General features: G+C 39.6%; 2 protein-coding genes across 2 annotated transcripts; both read left to right on the top strand.

Annotated features, from left to right (window-relative positions):
• The first annotated feature begins 1,014 nt into the window (after nt 1-1,014).
• Nucleotides 1,015-1,455, top strand: LOC128869241 (probable fatty acid-binding protein). The gene has a single exon (XM_054111776.1). It carries the CDS (start codon nt 1,021-1,023, stop codon nt 1,414-1,416), a length of 396 nt encoding a protein of 131 aa, XP_053967751.1. The 5' UTR covers nt 1,015-1,020; the 3' UTR covers nt 1,417-1,455.
• A 4,635-nt stretch (nt 1,456-6,090) lies between these two features.
• On the top strand, nt 6,091-6,531 carry LOC128869242 (probable fatty acid-binding protein). Its single transcript, XM_054111777.1, has one exon. The coding sequence runs from the start codon at nt 6,097-6,099 to the stop codon at nt 6,490-6,492; it is 396 nt and encodes a 131-aa protein (XP_053967752.1). The 5' UTR covers nt 6,091-6,096; the 3' UTR covers nt 6,493-6,531.
• Nucleotides 6,532-19,215: the final 12,684 nt, after the last annotated feature.

Genomic DNA, 19,215 nt, shown 5'->3' with positions numbered 1-19,215 from the left:
ACCATTTCAATTTACTCTACTCTTTAATTTCAATGACATAATTCTTTTCCTTTTTTTCATTTCAATTTACTCTACTCTTTAATTTCAATGACATAATTCTTTTCCTTTTTTTTGAAACCCGAAACATAAGTAAACACATGGCACACACCAAATACATTTTTTTTGTCATATGATACCTCACTCCAAAGCAAAACCATAGCCTACTGTGAAGTAAGTCTGCTTAAGCAAAATTTTATTGTATAGTATTTTTATGAATTTATAATTTTGTTATTGATTTCTACTTGTAACAATGTTTGGTTGTAATAATATATTTTATTGATGACAAGGCATGATGATGATGCTTTATGGCGCAGAGGCATGGGTAGTGTCACAAAGCGATGCAGCCGCTCTTGGGGTGTTCGAGAGAAAAGTTCTTCGTAAGATCTTCGGTCCTGTGCGCGTTGGCGAAGACTACCGTTCAAGAATGAACCACGAGCTGCATGAGCTCTACGCCGACATTGACGTAGTTCAACGCATCGCCATCCAACGCCTGCGTTGGCTAGGGCATATCGTGCGTATGGATGAAGAAGCTCCAGCAAAGAAGGTGTTCGAGGGCGAAGTCCAAGGGAGCCGACGCAGGGGAAGACCATTGCTCCGGTGGAAAGACCAGGTGGAGTAAACCCTATGCTCGCTTGGTGTACAGAATTGGAGAAGGGCGCGCGGAGCAGAGGCGCCTGGAGAGAGCTAGTGAGGTCGGCCGTAACTCGGTAACGGGTTGTTATGGCCACCTAAGAAGTAAGTAAGTAAGATGACAAGGCAAAAAGAAAGTATAAAATAAAGCCATTCTATCAGAAGGCGGACAATTCAGTCTTAGCCTGGTAGTTGGAAGGCAGTCATTTGCCCTAACTAAATAAAAAGAAATATTTTATTTAAAAGGAACCTTTAGTCGGCAGGTTTGCTCTAAAGCTCTTCCCCGATAGTAAAGTACTTTTCATGGCGATCCTGCGGACGATCCTAAACGCTAAATAAATTATAAGTAAAATGGCTGTCTGGGAAGGAAAGAAATATAAATTAGAAAAGAGTGAAAACTTCGACGAATACATGAAGGAATTGTGTGTCGGTATGATTCTACGCAAAAAGGGTAACAGTGTCAGCCCCACCGTTGAACTGAAGAAGGATGGTGATAATTACTCTTTCACCACTACCTCAACCTTCAAGACAACTACGATCAACTTCAAGCTGGGCGAGGAATTCGATGAAGAGACACTTGATGGTCGCAAAGTGAAGAGCGTCTTCACTCTGGATGGCAACAAATTGGTGCAAGAACAGAAGGGTGACAAACCACCGACCATTATTCGTGAATTCACTGACTCCGAGCTAGTGACTACACTCACCCTCAACGACGTGAAGTCCGTCAGAGTCTACAAGGCTGTATAAATGCGCAGTGCGCTACATGCGAAGTTCAAACAACAAAAAGCTAAAGTAATTTAAAAAAAAAAAGCCACTTCTTGCGATAAACTAATGATTGAAAAACTAACTATCATACAGCATACATTGTACTTTATATAACTATATATACATATATATATATTTTGGATTGTGAATATCCCAATTTTGTTTATGACTGATTATTTGCTGATTAATGCATAAAATAATGTAATTAAAAGTATGAAGTTGTTATTAGGTAACAATTAACTATTTTTATGTGATTAGGCGGCTAATTAAAGTGAAATAATTCTCAATATTATTAACGACGCGCACCAAATTGCTCACACATGCTATGATAAATATTGTTGAATAGAGATTTTTCGCTAATGCATTTAAATATATTAACATTTAATTTAAAATTTTTATCATTGACAAATATTTAAGCACAAAACCGGCATAAGAACAAATGTGACTTTTTGCATTCAGTTAAATAAACATAAAATTGAATATTCGTGCACCTTAATGAAAATAAAAAAAGTGTAGAATTTATATTAACTTTAATAAAATGCACAATGGAGTTGAAAAAAAAAAAATAAAAATTAAAATAAAATTTTTTTTCCAAATTTTTAATGTAGATATTAATAAAACAAAAAATATATATCATACAATAAAATGGAATTCTATAATTACAATTTAAATGGAAAATATTGAAGAAATAGAAGAACAAGTAGAAAATTTATTGCAAACCGACATAGTGGAACCATCAGTGAGCGCCTATAATTCACCTCTTTTGATTGTACCAAAGAAAAGTAGCGGAGACAAAAAAAAATGGGGGCTTGTAGTAGACTATAGACAACTAAACAAAAAGATTATTAATGATAAATTTCCGTTGACAAGAATAGAAGACGTACTAGACAAACTGGGTCGCGCAAAATATTTTTCAACGCTCGACATGACAAGCTCTTTTCACCACATAACGCTAGACAAACACTCAAGACACCTGACTGCATTCTCCACAAGACAAGGTCATTACCAATTTAAACGCTTACCATTTGGATCCAAAATATCTAGCAATAGCTTTCAAAGAATGCTCACAATAGCTTTGAGTGGTTTAGATAGCAATGCATTTTTATACGTAGACGATATTATAGTGTTTGGCTGTAGTCTAAAACACCACAACAGTAATTTAATTGCAGTTTTTGAAAGACTACGAAAATATAACTTAAAACTAAATGCGAGAAAGTGCGTATTTTTAAAATCCGAAGTCGTGTACCTAGGACATCTGATCACGCAAGATGGCATAAAAACAGACCCATCAAAATTTGAAGTGATAAAAAAATACCCCGTACCCAAAAGTAGTGACGAGGTTAGGAGATTTGTTGCTTTTTGCAATTATTATAGACGTTTTGTACACAATTTTGCTCAAATAACCAAGTGCCTAAATAATCTTGTAAAGAAGGTACAAGTATTTGATTGGACTGACGAATGTCAGAAAGCATTTGAATCACTAAAAGGAAAACTAATCAATCCACCTATCTTACAATATCCAAATTTCGAGCAACCATTTGTGCTCACAACAGACGCATCTAATTTCACACTCGGTGCAGTACTTAGTCAAGGAGAAATAGGGAAAGATTTGCCTATATCATATGCAAGCAAAACTTTAGTAAAACATGATATAAATAAATCGGTCATAGAAAAAGAACTACTCGCGATTCACTGGGGAATAAATTTCTTCCGTCCATACCTAATGGGTAGAAAATTCACCGTGGTAACGGACCACAGACCTCTTATCTCCTTATTTTCACACAAAAATCCTTCGTCCAAGATGACAAGGATTAGACTTGATTTGTCAGACTATGATTTCGAAATAGTTTACAAGCAAGGCAAAATGAACACAAATGCCTATGCATTATCACGAATAAAGATAGACTCAGACATACTAAAAAAAATGATACCAACGAATTGTGATGACAATAATAAAATGTTTGTAATAACAAGAAGAATGTCTGCCAAAAATAACACCAGGGTAGACAAGGAGAACTACAACTCTCATTCGAGGTCAGGCCAATTTCACATTTGGGATTGTACGTCCACAGCCGATATAAGAAATATAAAAAGATTAAAATTCGTATACGAAGAAAAAATGAAAGGATCCGAAATACAGATAAATAAAAATGGGGATATAATAGTCCGATATAGTGAGGAGCCTCTGAAATACGTTTCAATCATGGCGAAACTATCATCAATAGCGACTAAAAGAAATATATTGTAGAAAAGCTAGCGCTAGAAAAAGATAATTTATTAAGAGAAATGAATCTTGAAAATTTTAAGAAAGCATTCAACAAGTTGCAAACTGAAAGATTAGAACAAAATTTAAGACCCTTAAAAATAATTTTATATAAAGCCCCAAAACAAATTAATGACGAAGAAATTATAAAAAATTTAATCTTTGAGTATCACAATTCAGCACTAGGAAGACACCTGGGTATAAGAAAAACTATCTTAAAATTAAAACAAAAATACATATGGAAGAACATGAGAAAAATAATAAAACAATATATAAACAGTTGTAAAGAATGTACTCGAAACAAACAGACAAAGTACATAAAAGAAAAAATGAGAATAACGGACACACCTAGTACAAGCTTTGAAAATTTAAGCATAGATACAGTAGGACCATTGATTATATCAAATGGTTTCCGATATATTTTAACGGTACAATGCGAACTGACAAAATACGTAATCTTATTCCCAATGAAAACTAAAGAAGCAATTTCTATCGCAAAGACACTAGTAGAACAGTTAATACTAAAATACGGACTTTTTAATACATTAAAATCTGATCGAGGTACAGAGTTTGCAAATGAATTAATGAAAAATATATGCGAAATACTAAATATAAAGCAGACCTTTTCAGCACCCTATCACCATCAGACAATAACAGTTGAAAGGAGTCACAGAGTCCTAAATGAATTTCTGTTACACTTCGTAGAAAATCACAAATGGGACTAATGGCTACCTTATTTTGCATTTGCTTTTAATACCACACCGAACATAGAGACGGAATTTTCACCGTACGAGTTAATATACGGAAAACTTCCACGCTTACCAACTGACATAATCGAGGACAATCAACCAGTATATAACTTAAACAATTACGCAAATGAGATGAAACTTAGACTAAAAGAGTCACTTCTTAGGGCACAAGAGCTAATAAAACTAACAAAACAAAAGAGAAAAGAACTATATGGCAAGAGCAGTAACACATCAGAATTAAAAGTAGGTGACTGGGTATTTGTAAAACTAGAAAGTATGTAGAATAAAACAGCAAAGTCCATATCGTGGCCCTTATCTCATAGTGGAGCGTAAAGGAGTCAATTCTGTATTACAAATTAACAATAAGCTTAAGGAATATCATAATAATACCCTTAAGAAATACAAAATCACCTAAAATATTATCATATTAAATAAATTAAAGAAAAATTTACTATAAAACATACAATTAAATATAAATTTAAATATACTAAGAAACTTTTAAAGTCATAAAATTATTTTTATTGAAAACTACTGAACTTGCAAAATTTAACCAAATTCTTTTAGCACAGTAATTTTCAATCTTAACCATAGGGGTGTAGAGTACCTTCACTTCACTTTCAAACTTCTTTCGAATTCTTTAAATATATTTTTAATAGGTAAATGAACTCAAACTTAAATTATGTAAACCATTTCAATTTACTCTACTCTTTAATTTCAATGACATAATTCTTTTCCTTTTTTTTGAAACCCGAAACATAAGTAAACACATGGCACACACCAAATACATTTTTTTTGTCATATGATACCTCACTCCAAAGCAAAACCATAGCCTACTGTGAAGTAAGTCTGCTTAAGCAAAATTTTATTGTATAGTATTTTTATGAATTTATAATTTTGTTATTGATTTCTACTTGTAACAATGTTTGGTTGTAATAATATATTTTATTGATGACAAGGCATGATGATGATGCTTTATGGCGCAGAGGCATGGGTAGTGTCACAAAGCGATGCAGCCGCTCTTGGGGTGTTCGAGAGAAAAGTTCTTCGTAAGATCTTCGGTCCTGTGCGCGTTGGCGAAGACTACCGTTCAAGAATGAACCACGAGCTGCATGAGCTCTACGCCGACATTGACGTAGTTCAACGCATCGCCATCCAACGCCTGCGTTGGCTAGGGCATATCGTGCGTATGGATGAAGAAGCTCCAGCAAAGAAGGTGTTCGAGGGCGAAGTCCAAGGGAGCCGACGCAGGGGAAGACCATTGCTCCGGTGGAAAGACCAGGTGGAGTAAACCCTATGCTCGCTTGGTGTACAGAATTGGAGAAGGGCGCGCGGAGCAGAGGCGCCTGGAGAGAGCTAGTGAGGTCGGCCGTAACTCGGTAACGGGTTGTTATGGCCACCTAAGAAGTAAGTAAGTAAGATGACAAGGCAAAAAGAAAGTATAAAATAAAGCCATTCTATCAGAAGGCGGACAATTCAGTCTTAGCCTGGTAGTTGGAAGGCAGTCATTTGCCCTAACTAAATAAAAAGAAATATTTTATTTAAAAGGAACCTTTAGTCGGCAGGTTTGCTCTAAAGCTCTTCCCCGATAGTAAAGTACTTTTCATGGCGATCCTGCGGACGATCCTAAACGCTAAATAAATTATAAGTAAAATGGCTGTCTGGGAAGGAAAGAAATATAAATTAGAAAAGAGTGAAAACTTCGACGAATACATGAAGGAATTGTGTGTCGGTATGATTCTACGCAAAAAGGGTAACAGTGTCAGCCCCACCGTTGAACTGAAGAAGGATGGTGATAATTACTCTTTCACCACTACCTCAACCTTCAAGACAACTACGATCAACTTCAAGCTGGGCGAGGAATTCGATGAAGAGACACTTGATGGTCGCAAAGTGAAGAGCGTCTTCACTCTGGATGGCAACAAATTGGTGCAAGAACAGAAGGGTGACAAACCACCGACCATTATTCGTGAATTCACTGACTCCGAGCTAGTGACTACACTCACCCTCAACGACGTGAAGTCCGTCAGAGTCTACAAGGCTGTATAAATGCGCAGTGCGCTACATGCGAAGTTCAAACAACAAAAAGCTAAAGTAATTTAAAAAAAAAAAGCCACTTCTTGCGATAAACTAATGATTGAAAAACTAACTATCATACAGCATACATTGTACTTTATATAACTATATATACATATATATATATTTTGGATTGTGAATATCCCAATTTTGTTTATGACTGATTATTTGCTGATTAATGCATAAAATAATGTAATTAAAAGTATGAAGTTGTTATTAGGTAACAATTAACTATTTTTATGTGATTAGGCGGCTAATTAAAGTGAAATAATTCTCAATATTATTAACGACGCGCACCAAATTGCTCACACATGCTATGATAAATATTGTTGAATAGAGATTTTTCGCTAATGCATTTAAATATATTAACATTTAATTTAAAATTTTTATCATTGACAAATATTTAAGCACAAAACCGGCATAAGAACAAATGTGACTTTTTGCATTCAGTTAAATAAACATAAAATTGAATATTCGTGCACCTTAATGAAAATAAAAAAAGTGTAGAATTTATATTAACTTTAATAAAATGCACAATGGAGTTGAAAAAAAAAAAATAAAAATTAAAATAAAATTTTTTTTCCAAATTTTTAATGTAGATATTAATAAAACAAAAAATATATATCATACAATAAAATGGAATTCTATAATTACAATTTAAATGGAAAATATTGAAGAAATAGAAGAACAAGTAGAAAATTTATTGCAAACCGACATAGTGGAACCATCAGTGAGCGCCTATAATTCACCTCTTTTGATTGTACCAAAGAAAAGTAGCGGAGACAAAAAAAAATGGGGGCTTGTAGTAGACTATAGACAACTAAACAAAAAGATTATTAATGATAAATTTCCGTTGACAAGAATAGAAGACGTACTAGACAAACTGGGTCGCGCAAAATATTTTTCAACGCTCGACATGACAAGCTCTTTTCACCACATAACGCTAGACAAACACTCAAGACACCTGACTGCATTCTCCACAAGACAAGGTCATTACCAATTTAAACGCTTACCATTTGGATCCAAAATATCTAGCAATAGCTTTCAAAGAATGCTCACAATAGCTTTGAGTGGTTTAGATAGCAATGCATTTTTATACGTAGACGATATTATAGTGTTTGGCTGTAGTCTAAAACACCACAACAGTAATTTAATTGCAGTTTTTGAAAGACTACGAAAATATAACTTAAAACTAAATGCGAGAAAGTGCGTATTTTTAAAATCCGAAGTCGTGTACCTAGGACATCTGATCACGCAAGATGGCATAAAAACAGACCCATCAAAATTTGAAGTGATAAAAAAATACCCCGTACCCAAAAGTAGTGACGAGGTTAGGAGATTTGTTGCTTTTTGCAATTATTATAGACGTTTTGTACACAATTTTGCTCAAATAACCAAGTGCCTAAATAATCTTGTAAAGAAGGTACAAGTATTTGATTGGACTGACGAATGTCAGAAAGCATTTGAATCACTAAAAGGAAAACTAATCAATCCACCTATCTTACAATATCCAAATTTCGAGCAACCATTTGTGCTCACAACAGACGCATCTAATTTCACACTCGGTGCAGTACTTAGTCAAGGAGAAATAGGGAAAGATTTGCCTATATCATATGCAAGCAAAACTTTAGTAAAACATGATATAAATAAATCGGTCATAGAAAAAGAACTACTCGCGATTCACTGGGGAATAAATTTCTTCCGTCCATACCTAATGGGTAGAAAATTCACCGTGGTAACGGACCACAGACCTCTTATCTCCTTATTTTCACACAAAAATCCTTCGTCCAAGATGACAAGGATTAGACTTGATTTGTCAGACTATGATTTCGAAATAGTTTACAAGCAAGGCAAAATGAACACAAATGCCTATGCATTATCACGAATAAAGATAGACTCAGACATACTAAAAAAAATGATACCAACGAATTGTGATGACAATAATAAAATGTTTGTAATAACAAGAAGAATGTCTGCCAAAAATAACACCAGGGTAGACAAGGAGAACTACAACTCTCATTCGAGGTCAGGCCAATTTCACATTTGGGATTGTACGTCCACAGCCGATATAAGAAATATAAAAAGATTAAAATTCGTATACGAAGAAAAAATGAAAGGATCCGAAATACAGATAAATAAAAATGGGGATATAATAGTCCGATATAGTGAGGAGCCTCTGAAATACGTTTCAATCATGGCGAAACTATCATCAATAGCGACTAAAAGAAATATATTGTAGAAAAGCTAGCGCTAGAAAAAGATAATTTATTAAGAGAAATGAATCTTGAAAATTTTAAGAAAGCATTCAACAAGTTGCAAACTGAAAGATTAGAACAAAATTTAAGACCCTTAAAAATAATTTTATATAAAGCCCCAAAACAAATTAATGACGAAGAAATTATAAAAAATTTAATCTTTGAGTATCACAATTCAGCACTAGGAAGACACCTGGGTATAAGAAAAACTATCTTAAAATTAAAACAAAAATACATATGGAAGAACATGAGAAAAATAATAAAACAATATATAAACAGTTGTAAAGAATGTACTCGAAACAAACAGACAAAGTACATAAAAGAAAAAATGAGAATAACGGACACACCTAGTACAAGCTTTGAAAATTTAAGCATAGATACAGTAGGACCATTGATTATATCAAATGGTTTCCGATATATTTTAACGGTACAATGCGAACTGACAAAATACGTAATCTTATTCCCAATGAAAACTAAAGAAGCAATTTCTATCGCAAAGACACTAGTAGAACAGTTAATACTAAAATACGGACTTTTTAATACATTAAAATCTGATCGAGGTACAGAGTTTGCAAATGAATTAATGAAAAATATATGCGAAATACTAAATATAAAGCAGACCTTTTCAGCACCCTATCACCATCAGACAATAACAGTTGAAAGGAGTCACAGAGTCCTAAATGAATTTCTGTTACACTTCGTAGAAAATCACAAATGGGACTAATGGCTACCTTATTTTGCATTTGCTTTTAATACCACACCGAACATAGAGACGGAATTTTCACCGTACGAGTTAATATACGGAAAACCTCCACGCTTACCAACTGACATAATCGAGGACAATCAACCAGTATATAACTTAAACAATTACGCAAATGAGATGAAACTTAGACTAAAAGAGTCACTTCTTAGGGCACAAGAGCTAATAAAACTAACAAAACAAAAGAGAAAAGAACTATATGGCAAGAGCAGTAACACATCAGAATTAAAAGTAGGTGACTGGGTATTTGTAAAACTAGAAAGTATGTAGAATAAAACAGCAAAGTCCATATCGTGGCCCTTATCTCATAGTGGAGCGTAAAGGAGTCAATTCTGTATTACAAATTAACAATAAGCTTAAGGAATATCATAATAATACCCTTAAGAAATACAAAATCACCTAAAATATTATCATATTAAATAAATTAAAGAAAAATTTACTATAAAACATACAATTAAATATAAATTTAAATATACTAAGAAACTTTTAAAGTCATAAAATTATTTTTATTGAAAACTACTGAACTTGCAAAATTTAACCAAATTCTTTTAGCACAGTAATTTTCAATCTTAACCATAGGGGTGTAGAGTACCTTCACTTCACTTTCAAACTTCTTTCGAATTCTTTAAATATATTTTTAATAGGTAAATGAACTCAAACTTAAATTATGTAAACCATTTCAATTTACTCTACTCTTTAATTTCAATGACATAATTCTTTTCCTTTTTTTTGAAACCCGAAACATAAGTAAACACATGGCACACACCAAATACATTTTTTTTGTCATATGATACCTCACTCCAAAGCAAAACCATAGCTTACTGTGAAGTAAGTTAGCCTAAGCAAAATTTAAGTCAACCTAAGCAAAATTTTATTGTATAGTATTTTTATGAATTTATAATTTTGTTATTGATTTCTACTTGTAACAATGTTTGGTTGTAATTATATATTTTATTGATGACAAGGCAAAAAGAAAGTATAAAATAAAGCCATTCTATCAGAAGGCGGGCAATTCGGTCTTAGCCTGGTAGTTGGAAGGCAGTCATTTGCCCTAACTAAATAAAAAGAAATCTTTTAATTAAAAGGAACCTTTAGTCGGCAGGTTTGCTCTAAAGTTCTTCCCCGATAGTAAAGTACTTTTCATAGACCTTACAAGAGGTAAAAGCAAAAAGAACAGAAATTAAAAAAGGAGAAGAAAAAGAAGAAAATTTTTAAGAAAAGATGCATTTAACAATAATAATAATAAAACAAAAAAGGGAGAATTTATGTAAAATTTAAATTTTTCTTTTTTAAAAAAAAAAAGAACTATTATATAAAAAAATAATATTCTCCTTTACCAAATTTAATCTTCTTCTTAATTGGCGCGATAAACGATTACGCGATTTTGGCCGAGATTAACAAAGCGCGCCAGTCGTTTCTTTCTCGTGTTAACCGGCGCAAATTGGACACACCAAGTGAAGCCAAGTCCTTCTCCACCTGATCTTTCCAACGCAGAGGAGGCCTTCCTCTTCCTCTGCTACCACCAGCTGGTACCGCATCGAATACTTTCAAAGCCGGAGCGTTTGTATCCATTCGGACCACATGACCCAGCCAACGAAGCCGCTGGATCTTTATTCGCTGCGCTACGTCTATGTCGTCGTAAAGCTCTTGCAGCTCATCGTTCAATCGTCTACGATATTCGCCAATGCCAACGTGCAAAGGTCCAAAAATCTTACGCAGAATCTTTCTCTCGAACACTCAAAGCGTCGCTTCATCGGATGTTGTCATCGTCCAAGCTTCTGCGCCATACGTTAGGACGGGCATGATGAGAGTCTTGTAGAGTGTTAGTTTTGTTCGACGAGAGAGGACTTTACTGCTCAATTGCCTACTTAGTCCAAAGTAGCACTTGTTGGCAAGAGAGATTCTACGTTGGATTTCAAGGCTGACAATGTTATCGGTGTTAATGCTGGTTCCTAAATAGGCGAAGTCTTTTACAACCTCAAAATTATAACTGTCAACAGTGACGTGGGTGCCGATACGCGAGTGCGCCGACTGATTGTTTGAAGACAGGAGGTACTTCGTTTTGTCCTCGTTCACCACCAAACCCATTCGCTTTGCCTCTGATGATGTCAATATCATCGGCATACGCCAGTAATTGTACGCTCTTATAAAAAATTGTGCCTGAGCGATTAAGTTCTGCGGCTCGTACGATGCTCTCCAACATCAGGTTAAAGAAGTCACACGACAGCGAGTCACCCTGTCTGAAACCTCGTTTGGTATCAAACGGCTCGGAGAGGAGCAACGTCATCTTACATAGCCGTATTAGTTTTGCGGGGATACCAAATTCAGACATAGCGGCATACAGGTAACTCCTTTCCGTACTGTCGAATGCAGCTTTGAAGTCGACGAAAAGATGGTGTGTGTAAATTCTCCTTTCATGGGTCTTTTCCAAGATTTGGCGTATTGTGAATATTTGGTCGATGGTAGACTTTCCAGGTCTGAAGCCACACTGATAAGGTCCAATCAGTTGGTTGACGGTGGGCTTCAGCCTTTCACACAATACGCTCGCTAGAACCTTATAGGCGATATTTAGAAGACTAATCCCGCGGTAATTGGCACAAATTGCAGGATCGCCCTTCTTATGGATTGGGCAGAGCACACTTAAATTCCAATCGGCAGGCATGCTTTCATCCGACCATATTCTGCATAGAAGCTGATGCATGCACCTTACCAGCTCCTCGCCGCCATGTTTGAATAGCTCAGCCGGCAGTCCGTCGGCGCCCGCGGCTTTGTTGTTCTTTAGCCGTGATATTGCTATTCTCACCTCGTCATGGTCGGGTAACGGAACGACAATTCCGTCGTCAACGATTGGGGTATCGGGATCTTCACATTCTCTATGAAATGCGCAGCTGTCACCGTTTAACAGGTTCGAGAAGTGTTCCCTCCTTAATTTGAGATTGCTCTGTACGTCAGTCACCAGATCGCCGTCTTTGTTCTTACAGGACAACGCCCCGGTCTTAAAACCTTCTGTAAGCCGCCGAACTTTCTGGTAAAATTTTCGGGCGTTGTTCCTATTGGCCAGCATCTCAAGCTCCTCGCACTGACGTATTTCGGCCTCTCGTTTCTTCTGTCGGATAATACGTCTCTCTTCCTTTTTCAGCTCTCTGTAGCGATCCCACATGGCTCGCGTTGCGCCCGATCGCAGCGTGGCTCTTTAGGCGGCATCCTTTCTTTCTGCGGCAGCATGACATTCCTCGTCGTACCAACTGTTTTTTCGGTCTCGCCGGTATCCGATTTCTTCTTCGGTGGCGGTACGTAGAGAACGGGAAATGTTGCTCCATTGCTCGTGTATGCCGGTTTGTTGGGCAGTGGTCTTTGAGAGCAGGAGTGAGAGTCGAGTGGCGAATCTTCTGGCTGTCTGTTGTGATTGCAGCATTTCGATGTTGAACATTCTTTGCGTAGGTAGATGCACGTTTTTTGCTGCACAGAGGCGTGTGCGCAGTTTGGCTGCAACAAGGTAGTGATCCGAGTCGATGTTGGGTCCTCGGATCGTACGTACATCTAATACACTAGAAGCGTGTCTTCCATCTATCACAACATGATCGATCTGGTTTCGTGTTTTTCGATCAGGAGGCAGCCAGGTGGCTTGGTGAATCTTCTGGTGCTGCAGACTACCATGTTTCGGGTCCCGACGAAGTCGATCAGCCTCTGTCCGTTACCGGATGTTTCGTTGTGCAGGCTGAATTTTCCAACTGTGTGACCAAAAATTCCCTCCTTGCCCACCCTGGCGTTGAAGTCGCCAAGCACGATTTTTATGTCGTGGCGGGGGCAGCGCTCATAGAAAGAATCTTTGGTCGCATCGTCCTTCTCTTCCGTCGGGGCGTGGGCGCAAATTAGCGATATGTTAAAAAAACCGGCTTTGATGCGGATTGTTGCGAGACGCTCGTCTACCGGAGTGAACGACAGTACTTGGCGACGAAGTCTCTCTCCCACAACAAATCCGACACCGAATTTGCGCTCCTTTACATGGCAGCTGTAGTAGACGTCGCAAGGTCCTATGGTTTTCTTACCTTGCCCGTCCATCGCATCTCTTGGATGGCAGTGATGTCAGCCTTTACTCTCACGAGGACATCAACCAGCCGGGCAGAGGCACCTTCCCCATTAAGGGACCGGACATTCCAGGTGCATGCCCTCAAATCATATTCCTTATTTCGTTTGCAGGGGTCGTCATCAGTAAAGGCAATTCTCATCCGAGGCTTGTTAATTCTTTTCATTGGGGGGGATTTTTAAGTGGCGGGTCCCAAACCCAACGCACAACCAGCTATCCTGGAATGCTTCGCCTTCTCCCGTTAGCTCACTCCCGAACGGGTGTTCGGAAGCTACCCAGAGGATACGTGGGCTAATCCCGGCCGTTGTGAGCTGCTTGAACCATATGTAGAAGAATCGTCCTGGCCACTCCCAAGTGAATGGCGGTCAGTAACTTTCCCCACTTGCGTGGACTTGTACACATGGAACCATCCTCCAAATTTAACCACTATCATAAAATAACAAATTTAAAAAATACTAAAAAGGCAAACCCAAATAATTTAATTAGGCCAAAAGTGTAATTACTACTCCTGCACCTTCCGCCCCCCCTCCCCAAATATCCGCAGTCTTCGCCAACCTTATGAGGACCATGCTTAACCAATCCTTGGAAGAAATCGGACCAAATCTAATCCAAAACGCTCCAATAACAAAATAGCCCCAATAATAACGGATCAAACGATAAAAGAACAGTTTAGAAATAATATGAACGAAATGGACATAATTCCAGAAGAAGTGCGTACATTACGGGAATTTTCCGGCAACGCTTCGGAATTCAGCTCCTGGAAAAAAGGAGTTGAACGCATCTTGAAAATATGTGAACCCTCAAAAGGCACACCCAAATATTTTGGCATTTTAAATGTTATTAGAAACAAAATAATAGGCAAGGCAGATATTGTATTCGAGTCATACAATACGCCTTTAGACTGGACAGCAATCTCTCGCTGCTTGACCACTCATTACGCAGACAAGAGAGATATAGGCACACTAGGCTGGCGAAAATCCTCCACTGAACCCTCCCAGAGGGTGCCAGCTGGTAATAAGTACCACAGTTTTCCTATTTTCAGGAGGTACTTAGCTAAGTTAAGGGTACTATGGGTAGGGTTCGATACTCCTCAATAATACAGCACTACCCAAAGAACTTTTACCGTGGTCGGGGGTGAAGGGCTGGATTAAGGTGTGATGCGACCCGTGCCGAGAATCTGTCAGGCTTGGGGCCCTTCTAATAAATAACCAAATCTCGAACGGAGCTTACGGATACCTGGCGCCCTCCGTAATAACTAGCCTTACCCGTGTAGTTCGGAGCTATGCACGGGCGGACATCCTTTCTCCGACACTCGTGGGTCCAAAACTGCGAAGAGACTATCCAAAAACAAATAAAAAAAGGAGATCGGTTCTCCTTCTAATAGACCGACAGGAACAAACAGTTCCGCAATAAGAGCAACGGTCGCACCGAGCTCGAAGAAAACGCCATCCATCGGCCTAATAAGTCGATCGAAACATACAGCGACAGCCTCAGCGAGAGCGAGGCCAGTTGCCACACAACCAGAACTGGACACAGGTCCAAGCACAAGTAGGGGTGCACTAGCCCGGCAGTCAACTGCGATTCAGCCCCCAAAAACGGTCCCGACCGGAAACACTGCTACTGCTAGCTCCGGTACCGAAGGATGGCCGCTTGTGAGGGAGGTAGACCCAGCGAAAGCGAGCTACCAGGAGCGCAGAAACGCAGCTAGGCTCCTAAGGAGGGTGCACGAAACTCACCCAAAGGAAGGTGAAATGTCACAGGAGTTAAAAGAGGCGATTGAAAGAGCGAAAGCGATCATTCCAGATTTCAACCCCGACTTCAAACCAATACAATCGGCTCAAAAACGAGAGCGGTCCTTGGAGGATAATAAGCCAAGCGCAAAAAGGCACAAATCAATGGGCGTGACGCCCAGAAGATCATTTGCGGAGGTTGCAAAAGACCGCTTTATCATAGGAGTCCTGGACGAGAACCGTCCTGAAGGTATGATCCCCAAGGCCCAATGGAAATGGATCGAGGCCGAGCTAACGAAAGTGGCACTGAAGGTTATTCTGGAGAACCCCGGCCCCCCGCCTGCGTGCGAACACTTAGGCTGGCACCAAGGCCAGATAAAAATAATAGCGTGCGACGATGAGAGATCGGTTCAACTGTAAAAAAAGGGGCCATCTCCAAAGTCGGCGAAGTATACCCAAATGCCAAGCTAGTGGTCGTGGACAGGAAGGATATTCCGTCCAGGCCGCGAGCAAGGGTTTGGTTACCTTCAACCGTCGAAGACCCGGAAGAGATTATGAAGCTCATTCGGGTCTGCAATCCCATTCGGGATATCCCAACGCAGGAGTGGAGGTATGTCAAAACTCTTACCAACAAAAACAGCGTGGAAGAATCGAAAGAGCAGAAGCGCGCCCCCATGCAGGCTCTCCTGCTCCTCACAGAGAACTCAATTGAACCGTTAGCGAAATGCGATGGGCAACTGAGATACGGTTTTGTAAAGGTGAAGCTTCACATTTATAAAACCGACACGGATGCAATTGAGTTCCTCGCCACGAAGGAAAGTGAAAAGCCCATGAGCGAACTAGAACCCATGAGCGAAACCGAGCCAATGAGCGAAGACGACCATCCCACCGAAGAAGAATACGCCTCTTCAGGCTCAGAAATGGGCTTAGGGAGGTTATACTTCGAACGGGAGGGTAAGTATTCCACACAACACCGTAAGTATTCCGAAAGGGAACTTTTATGCGAAAGCAAAGAAGACCCAGACATAACGCTAACAGCTGATGCATCTTCTGCAGATAAACCTACACCACTGTAAAGAAGCCTGCCTTGCCCTTCTGGATCGTCTGGCAGAAGATCAGCCGGATGTAGTCCTCATCCAGGAACCCTGGGTACGGAATGGCGAAATCTGCGGTCTGAGGACATCAGGTTAGACAAGACCAATTGTGAAGGTACTAAAAGAGCATGCATAATGGCAAAAGCACATCTTAATATATTTATGATTCAAAATTTCAGTAACGCAGATACTACGACGGTTAGCTGGGAAGTGAGCGGAAGCAACATCTGGCTAACCTCGTTCTATTTTGCCGGAAACGACACAGGTCCACTGCCGTCGCCGCTAATAAGAAGCCTTGTGGAAGACTGCAAAGCACACAACCGCAAACTAGTCCTAGGAGGTGATGCCAATGCCCACCATACCGTATGGGGGAGCTCGGATACAAACGAACGAGGTGAGTCTCTCTTTAATTATATTATATGTAGTAAGCTTTTAGTGTGTAACAAAGGCAACGAACCCACATTTATTACGCGCAATAGACAAGAAGTTCTTGAAATTACGCTAGCATGTCAAACCCTCTACGGAAAGATGACGCAGTGGAGGGTTCTGAATGAACACTCTTACTCCGATCATCGCTACATAGAAATAAAATTTGGGAGAAACAACTCATGGGCTCCGCCCGCCAGCAGGAGCTTGAAAAAGACCAACTGGCATATATATAAACGGGAACGGGAAAGACTTCCAAATTCCCAAAATATTACTATTGAACACGTACAAATCCTTACGGAGGTCTGTAGAACTACGCTAAACAAGGCTTGCCCTTTAATTAAGTATAAGGGGAAGAAAAAGCCGCCCTTGTGGTCAGAAGACCTGTCTACATTAAGAAACGACCGCAGAAGACAGTTTAATAGAGCGAAAGCGACACGAGAGAGTAAAGACTGGGACTGCTACTACAGTAAGCTAAAAATTTACAAAAAAGAAGTTAGGAAAGCGAAAAGGTCTGGTTGGAGAACGTTCTGTGGAGAAATCGAAGGAACCACAGAGGCTTCCAGACTGCGTAAAATCCTTTCAAAAAACACTATCGCAACGGATACCTCCAAAAACCGGACAGGAGTTGGACTACTTCGAGTGACGAAACTCTGAAGTTGCTAGTGGACACACACTTTCCCAGCAACGAATCATCTAACGTATTAATCAACAATGGTACAGAACGACCAAACTCTGACATTGAAGAAATAATCACTGAAACAACGATAACCTGGGCAGTGGACACGTTCAAACCATTTAAATCACCGGGCCCAGATGGATTATTCCCGGCCAAAATACAACATTCACTCAACTACATCATGGAGTGGTTGACGGCCATATTTAAGGCTGCTCTGAAACTTAAAAGTGTCCCATCAGTATGGAATGAGGTAAAAGTGGTCTTTATCCCTAAAGCGGGAAAAAGTTCACACACAACACCTAAGGATTTCAGGCCAATTAGCCTATCCTCCTTTCTGCTAAAAACATTAGAAAGAATTTTAGAAGAGCATATTAGGGCTAACATCAGCCCTAATAAGCTCAGTATCTCACAACATGCATACTGTAAAGGGAAATCAACTGAAACAGCACTTAACTCACTTGTTACAGAAATCGAGAAGTCAATGTATAATAAAGAATTCACACTGGTAGCCTTTCTAAATATCGGGGGCGCATTCAACAACATCCAGGATAGCTGGTTGTGCGTTGGGTTTGGGACCCGCCACTTAAAAATCCCCCCCAATGAAAAGTTTGAAAAAGCCTCGGATGAGACCTCCCTATACTGATGACGACCACTGCAAACGAAATAAGGAATATGATTTGAGGGCATGCACCTGGAATGTCCGGTCCCTTAATGGGGAAGGTGCCTCTGCCCGGCTGGTTGATGTCCTCGTGAGAGTAAAGGCTGACATCACTGCCATCCAAGAGATGCGATGGACGGGCAAGGTAAGAAAACCATAGGACCTTGCGACGTCTACTACAGCTGCCATGTAAAGGAGCGCAAATTCGGTGTCGGATTTGTTGTGGGAGAGAGACTTCGTCGCCAAGTACTGTCGTTCACTCCGGTAGACGAGCGTCTCGCAACAATCCGCATCAAAGCCGGTTTTTTTAACATATCGCTAATTTGCGCCCACGCCCCGACGGAAGAGAAGGACGATGCGACCAAAGATTCTTTCTATGAGCGCTGCCCCCGCCACGACATAAAAATCGTGCTTGGCGACTTCAACGCCAGGGTGGGCAAGGAGGGAATTTTTGGTCACACAGTTGGAAAATTCAGCCTGCACAACGAAACATCCGGTAACGGACAGAGGCTGATCGACTTCCTCGGGACCCGAAACATGGTAGTCTGCAGCACCAGAAGATTCACCAAGCCACCTGGCTGCCTCCTGATCGAAAAACACGAAACCAGATCGATCATGTTGTGATAGATGGAAGACACGCTTCTAGTGTATTAGATGTACGTACGATCCGAGGACCCAACATCGACTCGGATCACTACCTTGTTGCAGCCAAACTGCGCACACGCCTCTGTGCAGCAAAAAACGTGCATCTACCTACGCAAAGAATGTTCGACATCGAAAAGCTGCAATCACAACAGACAGCCAGAAGATTCGCCACTCGACTCTCACTCCTGCTCTCAGAGAGTACTGCCCAACAAACCGGCATCCACGAACAATGGAGCAACATTTCTCGTTCTCTACGTACCGCCACCGAAGAAGAAATCGGATTCCGGCGAGCCCGAAAAAACAATTGGTACGACGAGGAATGTCACGCTGCCGCAGAAGGAAAGGATGCCGTCTATAGAGCC

The sequence above is a fragment of the Anastrepha ludens genome, chromosome X (genome assembly GCF_028408465.1).
Source record: "Anastrepha ludens isolate Willacy chromosome X, idAnaLude1.1, whole genome shotgun sequence".
Taxonomy (NCBI): domain Eukaryota; kingdom Metazoa; phylum Arthropoda; class Insecta; order Diptera; family Tephritidae; genus Anastrepha; species Anastrepha ludens.
This window is presented reverse-complemented; position numbering and strand designations above follow the sequence as displayed.

What these genes read in the sequence shown, in the direction of transcription:
- LOC128869242 (XM_054111777.1), top strand. Translation starts at nt 6,097, where the DNA reads ATGGCTGTCTGGGAAGGAAAGAAATATAAATTAGAAAAGAGTGAAAAC.
- LOC128869241 (XM_054111776.1), top strand. Translation starts at nt 1,021, where the DNA reads ATGGCTGTCTGGGAAGGAAAGAAATATAAATTAGAAAAGAGTGAAAAC.